This window comes from Pogonomyrmex barbatus, unplaced genomic scaffold, assembly GCF_055798465.1.
Source record: "Pogonomyrmex barbatus isolate J1 unplaced genomic scaffold, ASM5579846v1 scaffold13, whole genome shotgun sequence".
Classification (NCBI taxonomy): Eukaryota; Metazoa; Arthropoda; class Insecta; order Hymenoptera; family Formicidae; genus Pogonomyrmex; species Pogonomyrmex barbatus.
The window spans coordinates 5,373,305-5,395,012 of record NW_028297109.1 but is presented as its reverse complement, the minus strand read 5'-3'; the positions used below and the strand labels follow the sequence as shown (position 1 = coordinate 5,395,012).

At 37.5% G+C, this 21,708-nt stretch overlaps 2 protein-coding genes across 7 annotated transcripts in view; one reads left to right on the top strand and one right to left on the bottom strand.

Annotated features, from left to right (window-relative positions):
- Positions 1-21,708, top strand: part of LOC105429894 (uncharacterized) — a 208,278-nt gene that overhangs the window by 100,713 nt on the left and 85,857 nt on the right. The window lies entirely within an intron of this gene.
- Positions 1-21,708, bottom strand: part of LOC105429890 (uncharacterized) — a 169,064-nt gene that overhangs the window by 77,188 nt on the left and 70,168 nt on the right. Inside the window, exon 2 of one of the 2 annotated variants that reach the window (XM_089072471.1) lies at positions 3,142-3,917. The exons of the other annotated variant lie outside the window; for it this stretch is intronic. Coding sequence (XP_088928597.1) covers positions 3,142-3,232 — 91 coding nt within the window. The 5' untranslated portion in view covers positions 3,233-3,917. The remainder of the gene's footprint in view (positions 1-3,141; positions 3,918-21,708) is intronic. 2 annotated transcript variants of the gene reach the window in all.

Genomic DNA, 21,708 nt, shown 5'->3' with positions numbered 1-21,708 from the left:
ACGATACTCGTGTTTTGAATACGCGAACCCGGAGGGAGAAGGGGGGAGGGTAGGGGGCAGGGGCAGGAACCGGGCCGTAAAAATTCGCGACACGGCGACCCGGCGTCGTAGAAACGGCACTTAATCCGCGTCGCCGCGCCCGGAGTATCGACGTTTCGGAAAGAGCTCTCGACCCCAGACTTTTCGTGAAGTATAAGCTTATGAGCAGGAAACGACGACGTTTAATTCCAACCATTTCAATCTCCCACGAATCCCGCTCAAACGGTTAAAACTAAAGTACCTTTCGCCATTGTCCCTGCTTCGTATTTTTCATTTTTAAGGGATGCCTTAATTTTTCAAATAACACACGTATTGTATTTCAACGAAACTTGTTGCAGAATGCATTAATAGGAAATCGCTCGATTAGGGGCTATAATATCTAGCTTTAATACATATAATAGATTAATTATATAATACAATATTATTTTATTCAACGTTCCATTAAGTACTCCTATTGCATGTATTTACTAATATATTAGCTCGTTAATATTCCATATTGAATTCAGTCATTAAATTAACGATAAAAGAGAAAGATCGTTCGACGATTCACGTACATTGATATGAACTATTGCATTTCATATTGCGGCACGTTGAATGCATTTTAGATCCTCTATTATTATATAGTTTACATACGAATAAACGCTAAAACCTCAAAATTATCAAATAAAAACTTTGAAACTCGTGGATCTAAAGTGAAATGTTAGATGCGAAGATCTGATATTTAGACCCGATATAAAAAAAGAATTATTTATAAGCGTATAAATGTACAATGGATTATATATAGTCTGTGCATAATTATTTATCAAATCCTTTGAAACTCGTTTGGATCCAAAGTGAAATGATAAATGCGCAATATCTTGGTATCTAGAAATAAAAAGAGTTATATTCATAGGCGAACAAATATACGGTGGATTATTACAGTTTACGTACGATCAACGTTAAAATCCCATAATTATTTATCAGACTCTTCAAAACCCGTTTGTAACTAAAGTGAAATGTTAAATTTTGATATCCGGATATAAAAAAAGAGTTATTCATACGCGTAGAAATGTACGATGGACGTTCGTGCTTGCTGGCGTATCCGTCGCGATAGGCTCGATTCTCGCCACGGTGTTGTAAACCTTATCTATCCCAAGTAGGATCCAAGGCATGCCTCGCGCGAGTAACACCAGGATAAATACGTCCCTAATGCATTAAGACAACTTTTCCTTCTTCGCGAGGCGGATATGAGCGCGACCTACTTCTCGCCGTGCGAGCTAAGTCGCGAATGAGGTTTTCAGGCGCGAAAGCGCGGCGCTGAGAGTGTTGCAGACGCAAGTTGTAAAGAGCAAATTTTAGAGGGAGAACGGAAAAAGTAGAGGAAATATTTTATACAGTCGATCCCGCGTTTTCGAAAAAGAAATCGCAAAGAAATCTCTCTCTCTCTCTCGCTCTCTCGCTCTCTCGCTCTCTCACTCGCTCGCTCGCTCGCTCGCTCGCTCGCTCGCTCTTTCTCGAAGACGAGCCGAAGTAACACTCGTCTATTCCGATTATACGGGAGAGAAACAACTTTGTAAAAAATTGACTCAATGAAACTTTTCCAGTCGAATAATTTATTCGCAAGTTATTTGTTCATCGAGAGAAATGACTATAATATTTCATTGACTTCCAAAGAAGCTGAAAGAGCTTCCTCGATAGAAACGTAACTCAGTTTTATTAAAAACAGCACGGAAGTTAAATCCGTATTGTTTATGGGGTGCTTCGGGAACAGGCGATGGAACTCGAGGATTCGAGCGAGATGATTTGTGACGCATCGATAACGTCGAGCGACCTAATGCGACGTGTCGTACGACGTGTTATAGATCGTGTTTTTAGCGTCGATGCCGAAAAGCGGCGGAAATATCTCTTGTTTCTCTTCCTCGTTCTTCTCCTCTTCCTTCTCCTTCTCTTGTTCTCTTTCTCTCTCTCTCTCTCTCTCTCTCTCTCTCTCTCTCTCTCTCTCTCTTTCTTTCCCTTGCGGAACCGTGCGCGCTATGACGATAATCCGTGACGCGAATTCTCGTTCGATTTTACGAGACAATTTTATTGTGCGGCACGCGTTTTCCGCGGTTACCGGGAGAGCAACGATAAATTTTCAGATACCATCTCGAATTTTTGTCTCGATATCGAGAGGCGAATGACACCGATGGATGGGGATCTACCCGCGATATCCCGCAGGGATATTTCGCTTTTGTGTCGCAGCCATTTTAAAGGAACTGATGAAATACTCGGAACAGCTTATGGTCTCTTATATTTTTAGATCGGCTTAAATTTGATATGAAAGATATATACGATCTATAGCTTTAATCTTAAAATTAGAATAGAAAGTTAAATCGAGGAGTATATAATCCATCGTATAATCGCATTTTAAGATAATGTCGATACTTCAGAAATAAGATTACATTAAGTTATAAATCAATTTTACAAATACACTTATAATTTTAGTTCAAAGTTGTTAAATATTATCGCGTGGTGTTAAACATGTTAAACATTTACATCAGTCAATATTTACATTGCAGATAAATTATCATCCTAACATTAAAAAATATTTTTATAAGTTATCACTAACTGCAAATGTAATGTGTAATGTATCATTCACATGATAATTTTGTCTATGTCTAATATTTATCTTATAATATACAATAAAATGCCTATAATCAATTCAATCAGTTCATTATAAATTGCGTTACTATTTAATTTTTATTATTTTGATATATTATATTGAATCTTTAGCTTTAATTTAATTAAACGTAAATGTGATTGATTAAACCGATGCTGCCACGTGAAATAAACAAAGTAGTAATTCGAAACTTGAAACGCGCCTTGATGCATCAGTTTAACACATAATAAATTTTTACAATTATTATCTCAACTTATCTTATTTAATCCCAAAACGGACGATAATCTTTTGAACAGTTTTAAAACAATTGCGTACAAAAGTTGTCAAAAAAAGACACTTCGTCGAAAATCTGATAAAAATGTAAAAGCATTTGAACAGTCGTGCTTCAACGCCCCTTTCCTGTGTAGCAGCGCTACGATCATCCCCTAAGTTACATCGATAAGATAAGGTATCGAGATACTCACAATTGTCATTCTTGCCATCGACGTGGCCAGCACGCTGGCACAGCACGAGCGCCAAAAGCAGGAGGGCACAAGTGCCCCCCGCTAGGCACATCCCTGCGGCGGCCTTATCGTTATCGGCACGCGCACATCGTCCACACCACCCCCGCGCGAAAGGCACAGATAGGATCGTCGTCTCTCTCTTTCTCTCTCTCTCTCTCTCTCTCTCTCTCTCTCTCTCTCTCTCTCTTTCTCTCTCTTCCGGCACGCACGCACGCACGTATCACTACGTAAACGAATATCACCCACGACGAAGCAGCCGTACCCCGCGACGTGTCCCGCGCGACTGAGCGCCTCCGCTCGGTGCGATTTTACGCGCGAACCGCCCCCACACACATATCGTCCCCCATCGCCGACGTAATCGTCGTAGTCGTCGTTGTCGACGTTAAAGAGAAAGAGAAAGAGAGGGAGAGAGAGAGAGAGAGAGAGAAAGAGAAAGGGCGAGCGGGAGAGAAACAGCTCGCGCGTGCGCCCTGCGAGCTTCGAGAAGGGTGTGGATGTGGACGGAGGTTGAAAGGACGTACTACGCCGACACCCACGCTCATTGTTGAAGCGAATTAATGAGGACGAGCGTAACCGGCTTTTCGGCCGGATTACGCTACGTCGCGGTGCGATGCGGACACGCGAAAACGTATCGCGAAACACGCCGCCCGGGAAATGCGGACGGAAGTGGAGATGACGATTGGCTTGGGAACAAGAGAGAATCCCAAATGAGATCGTTTGACTCGACGTTGTTCACCCTGTGGAACGTAATCAGATATGCAATTGCAGACCGAGGTGTAAAGCTAACGCAATGTTCTTTTTTTTTTTTTTTTTTTTTTTTTATCAAACATCGTACGAATAGTTGACAATCGAAATTAAGGCAAAATTAAAAATATACACTTAACGCGTAATATATAAATATATTCAAATATTTTTGGATATTTCAATAATTAAAAAATTTCACGATAAAAAGATTGAATATGACTTCGTCACGAGATAAAACATATCTCATGACTGAGTAAATCGATGTAAATTATAAACGCAATCTGATAAATAATAAAGAAATTTATGAAGGAGAAATGTGTAGGGAGAAGCGGATCAACGACTCTCGGATGTCTGCGAATAACTTTAACGTTGAACTTTGACACGTGTTATCCTGACATTCTAAATATCCTCGCGCAACCATAACCGAGCACACATTGTGCACCTCCGGAGTCAGGTGCTGTATACGGAAGTTACAATGTCGGTTACACGTTCCTCGCGCTGCTCGTGGAAGCTGCGAATCGCGGCAAACTTCTCCGTCACATTCAATTTCGAGAAAATTTAGAATTCGTCGCAGACGCCATCGGCCCTCAGGGCACCTTCCCCTCCGTCGGCGGGGGGTGAGGTCGGTTGGCGGAAAAGTGGAGGAATTGCAAATCTTGACCGCGTGATTCGCGAGTCACCGGCACGCGAAGAAGTTTGCACAGACCCGGATGCGGATTGTCGTCGGTGCATACGAAGTTATAATACTTCGGCGCCGAACCGTGAAGTCGACTGAAGAAGGGACGTCAAAGTGCCAGGTGCGCTTTCGCAGCGTTCTCGCGATACTGACAGGAAAAATCTCGACTACGCGTTATGAATATAAGAAAATTGAAGTAATATTGATATTACACAGAGAGTAAAAATAAAACAAAACGTGGACATGAATAAGAAAAATCGATGATGAAAGAAAGCAGATATATTCTCGGATTTTGTGTAATTTTTGTACAGAGATTGTATCTCGTTTTTGTTTAAAATATTTTGTAGAAAAATACATTGCGTAAGGAGACTATCAATATATAGAAAATATATAGTTCATATAAAATAAGTCTAATTTTTTTTATATGAAATATATATTTTCTAGGATTTTGTAATTTAATTATTTTCATAAATCACAAAATCACTTAAAAAATAAATAATTATTAGAATTAATTAGTAGTATTTTTCAGGAAGAAAATGATGAAACTTATTTATTGTGTAAAATAGTTTAATTAAGAGAGGTCGTATACATATGGTAATTAAGGCAACTTCCATAAGTACGTTAACACAAATTACAGTCAGTGAAAAAAAAATAATTTATGCACTTTTCGGTTAACCGGATGTCAGGGACGAGCGGATTCAGGCGACGAGCGATTAAAACCCTTTCCTTTTGGGCGGAAAATTAGATTGCCGTCGGTGGACGGGGTAACGGGCGAGGTGACGAGATTAAGAAGTCTGCGGAAAACTAAGGAGGTGCGAAAAGTCGCCGTGGTAAATCTCATTTTATAAGCGACGCGAATGAGTTATTGTCCAGCGACCAGTCAATTCTCTCCGTTCCGAAAGTGCTCTCGTCGGGAAAAAATTCTGCGAAAAAGTATTCCGCGACGATTGTTGCTATGAAGTTCGATCGTGTAATTTTCCTCTGAAATTGATAGGGTGAATTTTTCGCATGAATTTTTTGAGTCGCGATCAGATAGCGATGAGAATCCCATTCGCGCGCGCGCGCGCGCGCGCGAATGAGATTTAATCTAATGTGAAAAGTGTAGAAGTTCACTGATAATTCCACGATCGATCGGCTCGGCGAGAGCATGGCTATATCTTTATAAAAGATGCCAGAGTAATACGAAAATTGTTAGATGTGATGATAATGTTAATACTTTATATCATTGACAACCGAGGAAGAAAACATGGTGCATATTTTAACATCGCTGATATATCGCGTGTAAACAGCATAAAACCAGAAAACGCATTTGTTTACTTTTATTTTGTGCTAATAAAAAAAGCTAACAAAAAGCTAGGCAATTAATTTATTCCTCTCTTAATTAGCAACAAATTTAGCATTTCAATTTTTTTATGAAGCACTTATGTAATCGATTATATTTATGCGTTTAATTTACAACATCTCATAAAACTTTCAATCATACATATCATACATTTATTATTATTTTGATATAAATTTCAATTACGATACAATTGTTTCATAACGAATTGGAACGGTGGCTAACAATAGCTGAAATAAGCTGAAAATAATGAGAGGAAATGAAAGATAAAGATTAACGGATGAATCGCGTTGTCGCGGCGATGTTGATGATTACATGATCGCATAAATCGACAGATGACAGAGGCACAATTCAGTCAATAAAATCCCACCAACTATTACAATGCCACAATTTCCAGCTCCGCGGGTCGTCATATCGCGACGTCATACAAGCGAGAAAAATCGATAACGTACGACGTGTCCGTCACATCCATCGCGATGTCGTGAAGCGATGACACGGCGGCATATCGTAGCCAGTCAAAGGGTTAAATCGATACTACGATTTCAAGCTATATCGAATGTAACCCTCGAATGGCCTCGAAAGTAGTAAAATACGCGAAACATTATTACGTATCAACGTTCAATATTTTATAAATGTGAGAACCGTGAATGTCGACGTTCAATATTTTATAAATGTGAGAACCGTAAATGTCGTTCTCTGTTTTAATTTTAATATAAAATAGTTTTATTGTTATATTGTTATATTGTTTTATTGTTAAACACATAAAATTAATGTTTTTCTCAAAAATATTATTTACTTTAAATTTGTATTTTGATATAATTTAACATAATTTTCTTAATAACAATTAAAGTTACTTCAAAATCAAATCAATGTAACGAAAATATGTTCAAAGAATAGAATATAATAGATAATATTATTCGACAAGCAGGATTTTAAGTGCCTAATAATTTTCTTAATTCCATTATATTCATTGAAGATATTCTCGATTTATCATATGATTTGCTTATTTTTTACATCGGTTGAGAATGACGTCTTTGTTGATTACTTATCTACTTATTGCAATAAATGTCATAATATATCTCTGTAATGAAATTGATAAAAATATCCGGCACTAATAGTTGGGAAATAGAATCTTGACTAAGATGATATTTTTTGCAATAAACATTTTCTACGAGAGGACAAGGTTCAATCAATCTGAAATTCGATTATTATAAGCACATGATTGATGATAAGCATATATATATATATATATATATATATATATATATAAAATCGGAAAAAAATTATCAATGTATTATATTCTGTAATTTGATAATGCAATTTGATAACACGGAATGTAAACTTTAAGAAGCATTACGATAATCGATATTACGAAAATAAACGATATTGTGAAAAAAACTTGTCTTGACAATTCTACAAGTTTTTCTATTCTTTAGTCATTCTTCTCGCGCACCTATTCTGCTTCTCTCGTCCTACCTTTATCTCATATCGCTTTGCGTATCAGCGACTGCAAAAATCTCTTTTACATAATCCGCAAACGTTTTATTACGCTTTTGAAGCGCCACTTATTAACAGGTCTTTTTTTTTTTCTTTTATCATATTTCTCAATCTAGTTTTCATCGCGCGACGGCTTTCCGCGTACGCTGAAAAAAAGCTTACAACGTTACGTATTTTAATAGCAGCGCTTTAAATTAGTATCTCTTTAAATTAGTATTAAAGCGAACTCTCTCCATCGCCTCGAGCAGTTTTACAGCGAAGCATTAAATCGGACGTTACAACGCGAAATTCCGTTTTACGGAATTAAACGGGGGATGTATGTTCGGGAGAAACGCAGCCACGCGACGCTCGTGCCTGCAAACTATCAGGCCCGCACTCTGTTCGTTTACCGATTAATCAATCTTAATCTCGATTAATCGGACACAGAAGCAATAACGGATACCACGCAACCTTCACGCAACCGTGTGTCTCGGTAAGCAGATTTCGACGTAAATTACGACTTGATGACATGGCGATGAAGCGGCGAAATCAGCATTATAGCCGGAAAAATGACCATTTAGAAATACCTTTCGATAGATTTATCTCGAGGAAAAAGCTGCTCTGGAAGATATTTTATATTAAAGATAAAGTAATGGGAGAAAAAGGAGGATAAGATGACGACTTTAAGGTTTATCGATTTTTTTCTAATTTTTGTAGTGATGTAAAATAATAATGATAAATAATATTTTTGATTAGCTAAAGTAGAAACTAAAAAGTTTATAAATAAATTAGAGTTTTGTATAATTTAAATTTTTTGAGAATGTATTGATTTCGTCGTTTTTATATATAAATAAGATGACTTTTAATAATCAGGAAGATAATGAAGACTAAATCAAATTTTTTATGAATAGAAATTAATTCTTTCACGGATTTTTTATATTATTCCGTTATCATAATGCCTAAATAACATATAAAATATAAATAAATAGAATTTTATGTTTTATTAATTTAATTTAATTATAAATAGAACTCATTATATGTTATTAACTTAGAAATATCAGCAATTCGTCTTATTCACTTTATCATTTTACCCTCCTTTTCCCTACTCGTTTTGTCCTAATGAGAAATGATCAAACTATTCATAAAATATCTGTAATTAATATTTAGATAATTATGTTAATAATTAATTATTACTTTTATTATTGTTGTTATCGTGTTTATCTACAACAATTCATTAACCGGTGAAATCAATTTTACATTTGAGCGAAAAGTTTAGTTCCGCAACACGTTGTGCTTGATTACGATTCTGAATGAGGCGTACGACCACAAGTAAATCCTCTCTCTTCCGCGAGTGGGACGTAAATTAATTAAAATGGAAATCGCGAGAAGAAAGCCGCGGCAATGTGGATAACATATCCGACATGTATGATTCCGGTATCCCCCTCCCCCCTCTTTTTTCTAAAGACTGCGCGGACGCGTTCCGAATGACACGCTCATTTAAATAATTGCGCGTTCGCGAAATGGCCGGACATTTCCCTCGTGCTTCCTTATGCTTCTTCTTCTTTTGCTTCTTTTCTGTTCTTCAGGTCTCTTAAGAACGGTTAAATTTCTATTACGTATACTAAGGATGGGAAAAATCGCATCTTCCTCTAGTCGTACACAAAATGCGAGGATTACTGTCGTTTGCATTTCAATTATTGCAAAAATAAAATCGGAATAAAATTGGAACTCTAAATAAATAATCTTTAATATTATAAATATTAAGGGAATTTAGAATAATTTCTTTAAAAATTCGGATATATGTGTAGTATGTTTCGTGCTCGCATTATAGAAGCATGAAATATTTATCGAAATTCTATATATGAGATTAAATTCGTGAAAGTTTGAAGGCGTCAATCTCTTATTTAGTACCGCTAAAGCCGCGCGAGTTTCCGCAATTACTGTCAAAATAAGCATTATTCAAATCGTGCAATTATAAACCGTCTGTGTCTGCTTCCGTTGAATCTGCGAACGGGTGCACCAACGGCGATAGAACCACGATAATTCCGCGCCGTGCCGCTAAGGTATTCCATATCTTTGAATAAATTTCGCGGATGTAATCCGCGTAAACGCAGACGACCGGTTTTAAGTGCTCTGGGCGGGCTCGTAGCCCGCGGAAATCGTTACGCCGATATTGTTAACGCGGTGAATTCACACGCAGATCGCAAAACAAATTTGCACCCTGACGGCGAGATTCGTCTCGATGCGATCATAATCGATGCAGCTGCTTCGCTATAAAGGGCTTTGGTGAAATCGACATGTCTATTTCATAGTCACGACGTGTTTCGAGAGGCGGAATTCAGAATGGAGAAATTCGAAATAAAATTGTAGTATTGGAAATAAAAATAGATATTTTGTAATATGCTCAACTAACTAAATAACATTAGAAATTTAAAATTTAAAGGTAATGATATTATCTAAAATAAGTTAAAAGTTAGTTGAAAATATTTTCGCTTCTCGTAATTCTACAATAATTAAAAATATAAAACACTTCCAAGAATTTAATAAGTAATAAGATCACAATTTGTTGGAGTTTTCTTTGAAATAATTAATAGTTACTCACTCGTTGATTTTATCGTTCAAATTTAGCATCACTGGTCTAAACTGCTTTTTACATCGAATTATTTTCGCATCGAGATGGCGTACTCCGGACAATTGGAAAGAACGCTGGTGACGTAGATTGATTCCACAGGAAATTTTCCTAATTTTATTTTGATACGACGTCGACGTCGCGCGACGAAAGGCAAACTCTTGACGCTTCATTTGCCAATTCTCACGGAAAATAGCGCAGGGCACACACGTCGCGCGGCGTTTTTCTCGCCCTCTTCAACATGCGCAGGAGTTACCCCAGAATTGGATCACGCGTGCATTTTTTTTGTTTTATTTTTTATTACTGTATCCACAATGCGGTTTTCGCGATGCTGGGCACGCGTCGCTGCTGAAAATCTCGTTTCGGAATCGATTAGAGCCCGCTGCGGAGGGACCCGAGTTTTTGCTGCGCTGCTCCTAAAAATGTCGACGAAAATTAATCGTCCACAAGAGCGAGGCAATAATCGTAAGCACCATTGTTACTTTCTGAACTCTTGGCCGTTATTGGTCCTCGTTGTCGTCGATCTTGCCGTGGAAAAAGCCGATGAAACGTCAGATGGTAACCTATGGCGTTAATCAAGCTCCTAAACTTGCTTCTCGCTTCTCGAACGTGTTAAAACGGTGGGAAAGAATGGAATCGATCGAAACGGCAAATTCAAGCATCGCAATAGAATGTTATCGAAAATATAATTTCGCAGTTGACTGAGATGCGAAAACGTTATCCGATAAATCCCTAAGTTTATCGATTACTTTAGAATTAACTTTCACTCGCGAGATTTTTCACGACTGCTCCCATTGTTAAGTTTCAACTTATTCTTTTTCTTTAATGCACGTGGGATCATGTGTTAAAACCAAACTTTTCTATCAGTGTTCTTTTTTCATTAGAAACCGCGTTTCGCGTTAAAGCAAAATTTCATAAGCTATGAAATACAGAGTTGTGTATGTGTTGAAGCGAAACTTCATAAACTGTGAAATACAGGATTGTGATTTTTTCGTAATAATCGAAGTAGACAGAATGTCTCCGCTGATTCAAGGTCAATAACACGTCTCGACGTGGACGTGGCCTCGCCACATCCACATCGAGGATTTTTCCATCCAGGCGGAATTTCATTTAATTAAAAGGATCCTCCGCCCCCGCGTAATTCGGATAATACCGGCAAACATTCTGCCGATGGACGGCAGTAATCGAGGCTCGTCGTAATGCGAGCCTTAATCCCGGGATAATCTCACGGACGGACTATACGTACTATCTTCGAGATAACTGTCGCGTAATTCTGGCGGATCCCGACGAAGATTAAAAACTTTCTCCTCGCAGAGGAGATCCCGCATCATTCGCGTTTTGCAAAATTCGCCAGATACGATTAGCCGAAGAGAGAAGTAAATCGTCGAAAACGACCGTTCGAAAAAAGATAATTCGCTGAACTGTGAATCGATGGAATTAACGAGCGAGATAGTCACAGATTACTGGAAATAACTAGAAAAAAATCATCACAAGATGGCCCCGAAAGAAGAAAAATTATTCGCTGCGCTTGCCTTGCATTTATTAAAATGGCGATGCGGTAGATTTATGGATGGTATTCAAACCTTACGCGATAAGATACTATTTGCATCTTCGAACGAATTCTAATTTGAAGTTTTAAAATCTGGTGAACGTCGCATAAGAATATCGATTTTATGATAAAGTAATATGTTGAAACAGATTTGAATTTGGATTACAAAATTATTTCAATTATACATAAGAATTTTGGGTTATTTATATTGAGACTAGAGAAAGAGAGAATAAAAATTTAAGTCGGTTATATTATTTTTAAAATCAAGTCTCTCTATGAAAATTTTTGATAAGAAAAATCTAAATTGATTTTAAAGAATTACGTTACGTTGATTCTATAGTGTAGAAGTTATGGTAAAAATAAGAGTTACGTTTCGTTCATATTTGCTTAAAAATGTATACCATCTTTAAAATTTCGAACAACTTTATTTTTAATCACATCTCGTTGTATACCTACTTTAATTCTCGTATCGATCCGCAGAAGTCGGGGGGAAAAGAATTCGCTCTGGAATTTATTTAAAAAAAAAAAAAAAAAAAAAAAAAAAAAAAAAAAAAAAATGGTAACTGGGTCTCGCGCGAACTCCGACATTTGACCGGTAAAAACATATGAAAATCTGGGGCACGCTTTTATATACGAAATATCGATTTGGCGAACGCGGGGTGCGGACCGGACGTAACTATTCGTGTTGCAATCTGGTGCGCGGGCCAACTCGGCTTTGAGAACGGAAGTCGTTCATTCGAATTTTTTCTGTTTTTACATCGACATCGGGAATGGAAAAAGATAAATGAGACCGGGACGCGAGCATCTTTCGAACGCGACAGCTGTTTAAACCTTCGCGAACGAAGTGAATTAATTAAACTTTATTCGTACGCGCTCCCGACCTTGGAATGCATAAAGCACCCTCCTCCTTTGTTGTCCCCCTTTCGCGCCTCGCAATCCTTAGCTAAGTGCAACGAAAGAATGTCTCGGAATCAGAGCGCAAACAACAAATTAGTTAACCGACTGACTCGAAGTTGTAACGAGTTTCAAGAACATCGCCGCCATTTGTTTCAGACACTCTTACGGTGACTATTCTCAACTCGCAATCAGTCCCTACCTTCCCTTCCTCTGCCGCCTTCTTGCTTCAGAGTAATGTCTAGAATAATTAAACGACCTGCAGACAAGTATTAACTGACAGCCAGCTATTCCACGACACGGGAAAAAAAGATTCCTTCTCCGTAAATATAACCGACATAATCCCTGAATAAAAATTATGCACCAAGCGATGAAGATCGCTTTTACATTGAAATAAATTTATTTCCAACAGTGAGATAATAGATGACATTACAAAATTTCAGGTATATCTAATAATTTTTTTTTTTATTGACCTTATATCTATTAATTCAGAACAATTGCTTATATCGCGAATTACTACGTTATTTTTAACGTAGTTTTATTTTTACGAATTTGCAACGCAACGGTTATAGCTAAATTATTAGTAATATAATTATTCTCCTTTTAATAAATTGATAATCAGATTTGAAATTGATCACTTCCCCTTCCTCCCTGCAGGCGGTTCTTATTGCGAAAATATCACCTCAGCCAGGAAATTTATTTCTACATTGGAAAAGAGATTATTGTATTCAGCAGGAACGAGCAAAAGCGTAGAGGTAAAAGCCATTAATTAATTGTTGCTCCAGATTGTCCTAGATCTATCTGCGCTGCGATATCAATCAGCTAGAATGCAGTTCAGAGTTACAGTTTATAGGATTCGCCTAAAATAACTGCCTCGTACTCTCGGAGTGAACATAATAAATTGCGGACGTGTTTGACTTGCCCTGCAAAACCCTCAATTAATACTCGGGTTTGGCATAACCGCGATCGTTAACGGCAATTTCATTTCACGTAACGGCAATTTCGTAGTGAAATTTGTGCGTGGCGTATCGAGAATAGCCTCCCTATTTTCTTCGCGCGCGTGCTCGAAGCTGCGAAATAGTTTCACCTATCAAACGAAACAGCCATAAATCTTGCAAAATCGACCGCATACCACGGTAATGCAAACACGATCGATCACGAGTACGACATGAAAAGTCGCATAATGTCTCCCCCGGCGAGGCTCCTTCCTTTTTTTTTTTTTTTTTTTTTTGTTTTGTCGTCGAATCGACGGCTTTCGGAATACTTGAATTTTATATGGATTCTCTCTCGCAGCGACACGGTCGAATTCTCATTTTGCCAATGGCGTGGCAAAATGCGGCAAAATTGGAATAGCGCTTCGAGTTCGTGTGAATAAGACTCCGTGAATTCACATTCTGTGATTCTAGTGATTTCTAGATTAATAGGTCGAATTCCTTAAATAAATGTAAATTTCATCCGCGTAAGCTGTCCCATTATTTTTAAATTAGAAAATATATTCATATTTCCTCTCTTCTTGTAACTCAACAGCTTTCCAAGAGACAAAATTCATGGTGTTATCTCGTCCACGATCCCGTACGAGTCGCTACGCCTCTGTCCCTCGTCGAATCTGCGCACGCTTCGGCGAGAAAATATTCGACAATGATATATCGCGTTAAGGCAGACTACATGGTGAACATGGTGAGGGGCGGCGGATCGGAGGGGGAGAGAGGGAACCGACGAAATTCGTATTAGTACTTGTCAAAGGCAAGCAGCGAGGTAGAAACGCGAGAGATCGGGAAGCATTTCTCCGGCTATGTCGAGCGGACGATTCGCATTTTCTTTCGCGTTTTTCTTCGCGCGACTTCCCGAGAGTTTTTCCATCCTTCCGCACTTCCACTCTCCCCCCCTCCCTCCATCACCTCCGCGATCCACCTGTGCATAAAGAGATGAAAGACGTGTATAAGCTAAGAGAAACGTTTCTGCGCAGATGCACCGACCGCTTTTTCCGCGTAACTGCCGTTACACGGGTCGTTCTCGTCGTGCTTCTCAAGTTGAAGTCGCGAAAGGCGCTTCTTTTTTGCGCCTCTCCGGCTCCTCGTGTAGCGCGGATAGATATACGTCATCTCAATGCACGACATGAACGACGGCAGACCGAGGAAATGAGGGAGTTGACCGTCGCAGGTGTTTTCTTCTAGCCAATGTTGAACGCGACTGCATATTTAAAAGTAAAAGTGCGCGCGCGCGCACTTTATATGTTTTTCTTGTGTTTGTCATTAATATATGTTTTTCTTGTGTTTTGTTATAATTTGCAATGCTAACTCGTTTATTGCGATCAACTCGAAATGTAAATCAAAGCGCACATCAATTTTACAGCGCGTTAGATATTTCAAAATGATAGGAGGCGATTAACACAAACATCTCTGTTCGAAAAATCCGTTCCGTAAACCGCATTCGCAACTCGCGCTTTTATTAATTTCGCCGCTTTGTTCTCAATAATTCATTTCGATCGACATATCATTCTGCAGATCCGTCAGCTCCGCGGTGTTATCGTTGGTCAAGATAATGCATATTTCAACATGACGCACGAGATTTTCCAGGCGCCAAGAAGCTGACGTTTTCTTAAGGGATGCGAAACTTTATCGGCGCGGAAGGATTGATTTAGAATTAATGGCAGCTGACTGACACGATGAAAAGTGAGGTGTTGCAGGCAGAAGGTGGGAGGAGGGGGAGGGGAGGGAGCTTTCAACTTCTCCGATACTCCATCAGCTTTCTCTTCCGGTATCTTACGGCGGAATCCAATTACCCATTTATTTTCGGGGATATCATCGAGCCGGGGGAGGGGGTGATCGCGCAAGAAAACTTATCCTCTCGGGAAGAACGCCGTGACGAAGCTGCAAGGAGTGTCTTGTCGCGACCCTGTCTGGACAGTTTGAACTAAACTGCAGTTTTCTGTTTCTTCGCGGTGCACTCGATCTAATTGCTCTCGCCACATTAAATCCCTCCGCACGATTCGCGGGTCATGATGCGAAACATCGTCATTGTGTGCGCCGTAATTATGTGGCGGACGTGTTTCAACTGTGCACAATATTTTTGCGCGAGATGCCATGAATTCATCCGCAGAACAATAGTTGTTGAACGTTGATGAACGGTCGAGCTTTTATCAGCTTCATTATTCACGTTACATCTATTCAGTCACGTCACGTATTGAATTTCTCTACTTGATCAAATTTATTGATTTTTAAAGTTTTTGCAAACTCCTTTTGGTTTGCGGTTTATAAATTTCCTGCTGGCACAATTCCTTCTCGACAGTTTAGTACCGATAAATAAATGACGTGATATTTTATAATAATACCGTGAAAACACTTTAAACTAATTTTTTACTTCTTTATTAAGCAAACAAAGACTGCCGCGCATAAACTTATCTTTAAAAAAGAAATAAATTTAGAAACTATAGATTTAGAAAAAAATAATAATGGTGTCATATTAATTTTAAATTATTTTAAAGTGTCAGCTATAGTTGTTTTGATAATCAAATTACGAAATATCACAGAATGAAACTTACAAAATCAATAAGGACAAAAATATATATATATATATTTATATACAAATTTATATACAAAGAAAGAACAAAATCACAGACCTACTCCAATTATGCTTGTTAAGGGTAGATAAGTATAATAACCCTTCGCGAACGCGGCTTGTTGTGGAATTTCTGCGAAAATATAACGAGTCGTATTACACTTTAATGCATATACAAGACACAAAAGAACTTTATAAAGTTTGAAATATAGAATTATTATATAAAAAAATTCGCTCGAATGCCGGACTACAATTTGTGAAATTTTTATAACTCGATTACGTTTATTTTCTATATAATTAAAACGTGATGCTAATGTAGGAAATCAAAGAAGGACGTAATTGTCCGTTTCCTTTCCTTTTTTTTTTCTCTCCAACATTTATAATAATATTTGATTACTTTGTCGTGAGAAAGGGAGGGAAGGCTGTTAATTAACATTAATTAACTTTATTAAAATATTCGTATTCTGTTGCTCGTTGCATTTCATTACAATGATGTAGTAATTGCTCCTGCTGCCCGCCCGGCGTCTCTCTTATTATTTTAATGTTATTAAAATGAACCGGTAGGGATGTTTAATTATAAATTTGAGGTAAATATTATACGTACGTGGTATGCGTAGTATTACAACACACGTGCGTGGACGGTGGATGATTGAAGCAACCATGTTATTAGATAAAACAGAAGCCGAGGCCGACAAATGCGTACGGCGAATGCCAGATAACAGGCGGATGCCAACTCCGCGAGAAATATGCGATTCTGCCGCTTATTATTGCTCGATTTATACGGAAGTTCGCTGACTACTAATAGATAGGGTTCCCGTATACACTTTACGAAGTATCTGAAAAGCGTGTAGCCATTTATGTACGCCTACCGACCTGGTTGCTAAGACGACGCCTTTTCCGGCGAAAACTTTGGGAAACTCTCCGCCGAGCAATTCCAGTCAGCTCACGTTCTTCAATAGCTTCAACAGCAATAACTTTTTCGCGGATACCGCAAAACGACGAAGCAAGCATTCGTAGATCGATGACTCCTTGCCTCCCCTACGAGATCGTTCCCTCTCGTTCTGATTGCAATTAAATTTTCATTATTCATGACTCGATTGCGTTATGCGTTTCGTAAACGCAGAATCGGCAGAGGGCGAAATCAAACACGTTTTAATCCACGGCAACGCGAGTGACGCGAATGATAAAGTCAAATCTGTATAAATTCACGATTTTCGCGAATTTCGACCATTTTTTAGTTGACATATATGTCAAAATAACAAAGATGTCATAAGACGAAGATTAAATCTGTTATTAAAGGGATTTAGTCGCTTGAAGTAAATTTTGAATTACGCGATTAGGACAAACTTAATTTATAATTATTAATAATGTTTATAATTTTTGTTTGCAATTTTTATCTGCTGTAATTTGATTTAAATACAAAATTCTCCGATTTAATAACAAATTTTTTTTAAACAATGTGAAATAATGTAGACAGCGACTATGACAGGTAAATATAACAAAATATATTTTTGGCACAAAAAACGAACTGAAATTATTTCAGTTCGGTTTTACTTACGATCTACGCAAACAACTTTAGCGATATTATGGTTTCATTTTCGGTTAATTTCGGACCATCGAGAAGCGGGCTCGACGAACCTGTAACATCCGTATCGAATCCGGGATTTCCCCTTAATCTCCCGTCCTTAATCCCGATTAACGAGAACGCAATCTTTTACTGAGCCGATCTGGATGTACGATAAAGAGGTCGCCAAGATAATTATAATTCCTGCCTTCCATCGCCTCTTAATAATTACGCCAAGTTTGCAACTTCAGGTCTGTCGGATAAGATAAAATTGCCGATTGCTAGTTATTATTAAAACATATTATTATTCTAATTCTGAAAAAAATTACTGATCATGATCATAATAAATTATACCGTTTTAAAAGAATACATGAATTATTAACTGTTCTACCGCAGAATATGAAAGCATTTTAGACATTATTCTTCATAAAAAAAATATCACGTGCATTTGTAATACTGCAATTTTAAATTACGTCGTGTAACGTGGATTTTTTTAACTTTCCAAGTATCAGACTTACTTTTTTGCGACGCATTATTATTATACGCCACACTGTTCACTGTTGCTCTTTCATTGGGCATTCTCTTTTTTTTTTTTTACACTTGCAAAATTATCCCGTGAACCGCGTTGCGCGAGCAAACAGAGCAAAATCCGCATCAGATTTTTCAATTCGATTCGCACGAGCAGGTAAAACGCGCCCCATCTCTATGACCATATTTTTTCAATTACAACCGGTTGCATAAAGCACATATTGTTTGCCGTGCGTTCGCGTCGCATCGCGTCGCATCGCGTCGCGTCTCGTCGCGTTGCATCGCGCGATGTTATGTACGTATGCACGTCGCGATAACCGCGTAGCGATGCGATCGCAAGCTGCCGATAACTCAGACTCCCTGTGTGCACGTAATCGCACCACTTTCGATCGATACGTCCCTCGATCCTGCCGTTATTCTGTTGAATATTTTAATCCCAAACTTGCCAATAAACAATACGCATAGCTTTATATTTTATTACTTGCATTTGATATTAATATTATTATTATTATAAATTTTCAAATTGTTAATTTTTATAAAATGATATTGTGATATTAAGAGAGAGAAAAGGGAAACGAGATTTTTTTTTATCTTATAAAAGAATGAAACGAATTAGATTAGATGGAAAATGAGAGAATTTCTTAATTCTTTATCACATTTGTGAATTCTATATTTTCATATTCTTTTTAGGATGACATAATTTTACGTATCCATTTCTTTAATTTAGAATTTTTTTCGAAAATCTCGAAAAGAATACGTGAATGCACGATAAATTTATTGTCGCGTCACTTTATTTCCTTCATTCTTAATTCCGAACATTAAAAGTTCGCAAGACCATTGAATATTTTCGCCGTAATGTTGTCTAAAGATCGATTTATGCATTGTGCATTCACAAATAAAGACATAAAATCGGCGATTAAGCTCACAAAGTGTCTTCAAAGCCAAAGGAATACGCGTATTGAATCGAAATTTTCCATAAGGAATAATTGAGGATTAATGATATAATAACTCTTAAAGATTAATTGAATCCTTTTTCTAGAAATCTTACTTTACCGAGGATGCTTTTAATTTGAATTCATAAGTTCAATTCTGTAGTTTGTGTGTGAGCAAGCAAATATTTTTTAATGGATTCTTATTCAATAAAAAACAGAAATAATAAACACAGATTAATAAAGAGAGAATATTTTTAAGAAAGAATATTTTTAAATTTACATGAATATGCTAATGCAACTACCACACTAAGTCTTCATCCACTATATTAATTTTAATTTCTTTAAGTCACATATTCGTGCATTTTTTACCAATTATTCACGACATTTATTACAATCTGCGACTTCTCATCTTGTCTCTTTTGTTTCGTACTACTTCTTTTTTTCATTTTGCTATTATTGCATTAACTAACACACTCTAATTTACATTTTTTATCAGATTACTTTGTGCGATTATCTTTAACATTAATTGTATTCAATTAAAAGAAATAAGTACAATATATACTCATCAAAATATGTTATTAATTAATAAGAGCTAGAAAATAATATAATATATATAACAATAATAATTTGTCATAATAAAATAAGTTTAATGCCCGAAACAACATACAAATTTAAAATTTAAGTAATGTATTTTAAAATGATTGCTATTTAGTTTTTCGAAAGTAAGTCGTAACTCGTATTTTCATCATGTTATAAAATATTTAAATTAATATTTTATAAGTTTTATTAAAATATTATAATCTATACAGATGAAAAACGCGATAATTAGAATCCTTCGTAAAATGTACGTTTATTTTTTGCACCGCGTGCATAAAGCCAGTTCATCACGGAATTACACGCTTGTATTTACATCATCGTATATGTATACCGGATACACGAGCGGTACACGAGCTCGTTTCTATCGCGGGATTAAAGTATCCCCTCACGTCGGTCTTAAAATCGACGAGAGTAAAGGACCAATTTGTTACTACCTCCCCCCCCTCCCCCCCCCCCCCCCAGGCGGGACGTGTATCGCCCTCGGCAACGGCGGTGGCGGTGGTCTCTGCACATCACCGGTTATAATTCAATCAAGTGCCATGTAAATCCGGCGAATCGAACGGGCAGAGGCTATATGAAAATTGCAATTGCCGGGCAAAGTCGCGTTGTCGAGCGCGCATATGTACCAAACAGTGTCCGTAGGGTGCAAGGTTTCCGGAGTAAAATAAAAAAAAGATCAACCGACGTGATTGAGTTATATACGGCATTTTATTAATTTAATTTTAGATTTATATTTTTTATCATCGTATCTTCTCATTCATTAATGTCCATTTCTACCGATGTGAATCAACTTTAATCTCGGTTTAACTTACTTTCATCTTTTTTTTTTTTTTAGTCCCGAAAATTAAAAGAAGATAAAGACTAAATTGAACCGAGATTTAATTAATCTACATACATTAAAGGAAATTGATTTGAATCGCTTTTCTATTTTTTCCACGATGATAAATTTATCATCTCTTGCGACAAACGTACTTGTGTCGATGATGGGAATGTTCAGGGTACATATTCATTTAATTATATTGTTGCGAGTTAACAGATTCGCTTGTAAACCGACCTCTGTTGGATTTTATCTATCCACTTTCGCGCCTCTTTCGTCTCTCTCTCTCTTTTCCTCTAGAGTACGTATTTGCAATTTAACCCTCTTCGTTGCAGCCCTCGACCATTCAGCGCGCGTAGATTTCTGGCAAAATGGTTTGTCTTACTTGCCAAAACCAATTACCACGTAAACCCGACTAAACCTTCGTATCTCCGATGTACATAGAAGGATACAACGGAAGCGATGCTTTTCTCCGCGACGTAGAAACCGTGATGAAGAGAAACGTGTTTATCATGGTCTTAGAATTAATCTTCTAAGAACTACAAAAGAAGAGATAAAAATCGCTAATACTATTCGCCACCTCCACTATTTCTGCCTCTGTCTTCTCTACATGCCTGAAAATATAAAAAAAAATATAAAAAAAGTAGGAGAAATTTATAAGTGTAGAAAATATAGAAGAAATTTATATGCAAAAGCAAATCATACATTTCGGTAAATTTGAATTTCTTTTTTTTTTTTACGATTTTTACGTCACATGTGTCACTAACGAGTAACTTGATCATGCGACAGAATATTGCACTGATTCCCGTCAATATGGATACAATGTTTGTTCGGAAATAATTCGATTAATCGCTTATCGGTATGCCGTGCCGATGCGTGAAATGTATCTTTGCGCCGCGCGATATATTTTATTTGACATTTTTTTTTACCTCTGCGCCAGTGTGATTTTTGATACGGGTATCGTCAATAAAGAGCGTTTAATTCGCGAAATAATGGCTGTGAATGCGAGATTCGCGTAATTGTTCCGGAGGAAACCTAATCCCAGGCGAAATCTACGCGCGCCTATCTTCCACCATTCGACAAGTGTGACGTTTTAATTAAAATCGCGTAACACACGTATTACCCCGCAGAACGTTTAATTGCGTCTATGATTAAATCTGAATGCCAAAACACTTCGAGGGAATGATAATTTTTAATTATAGCTGCGTCGATGTGTTCGTGACGC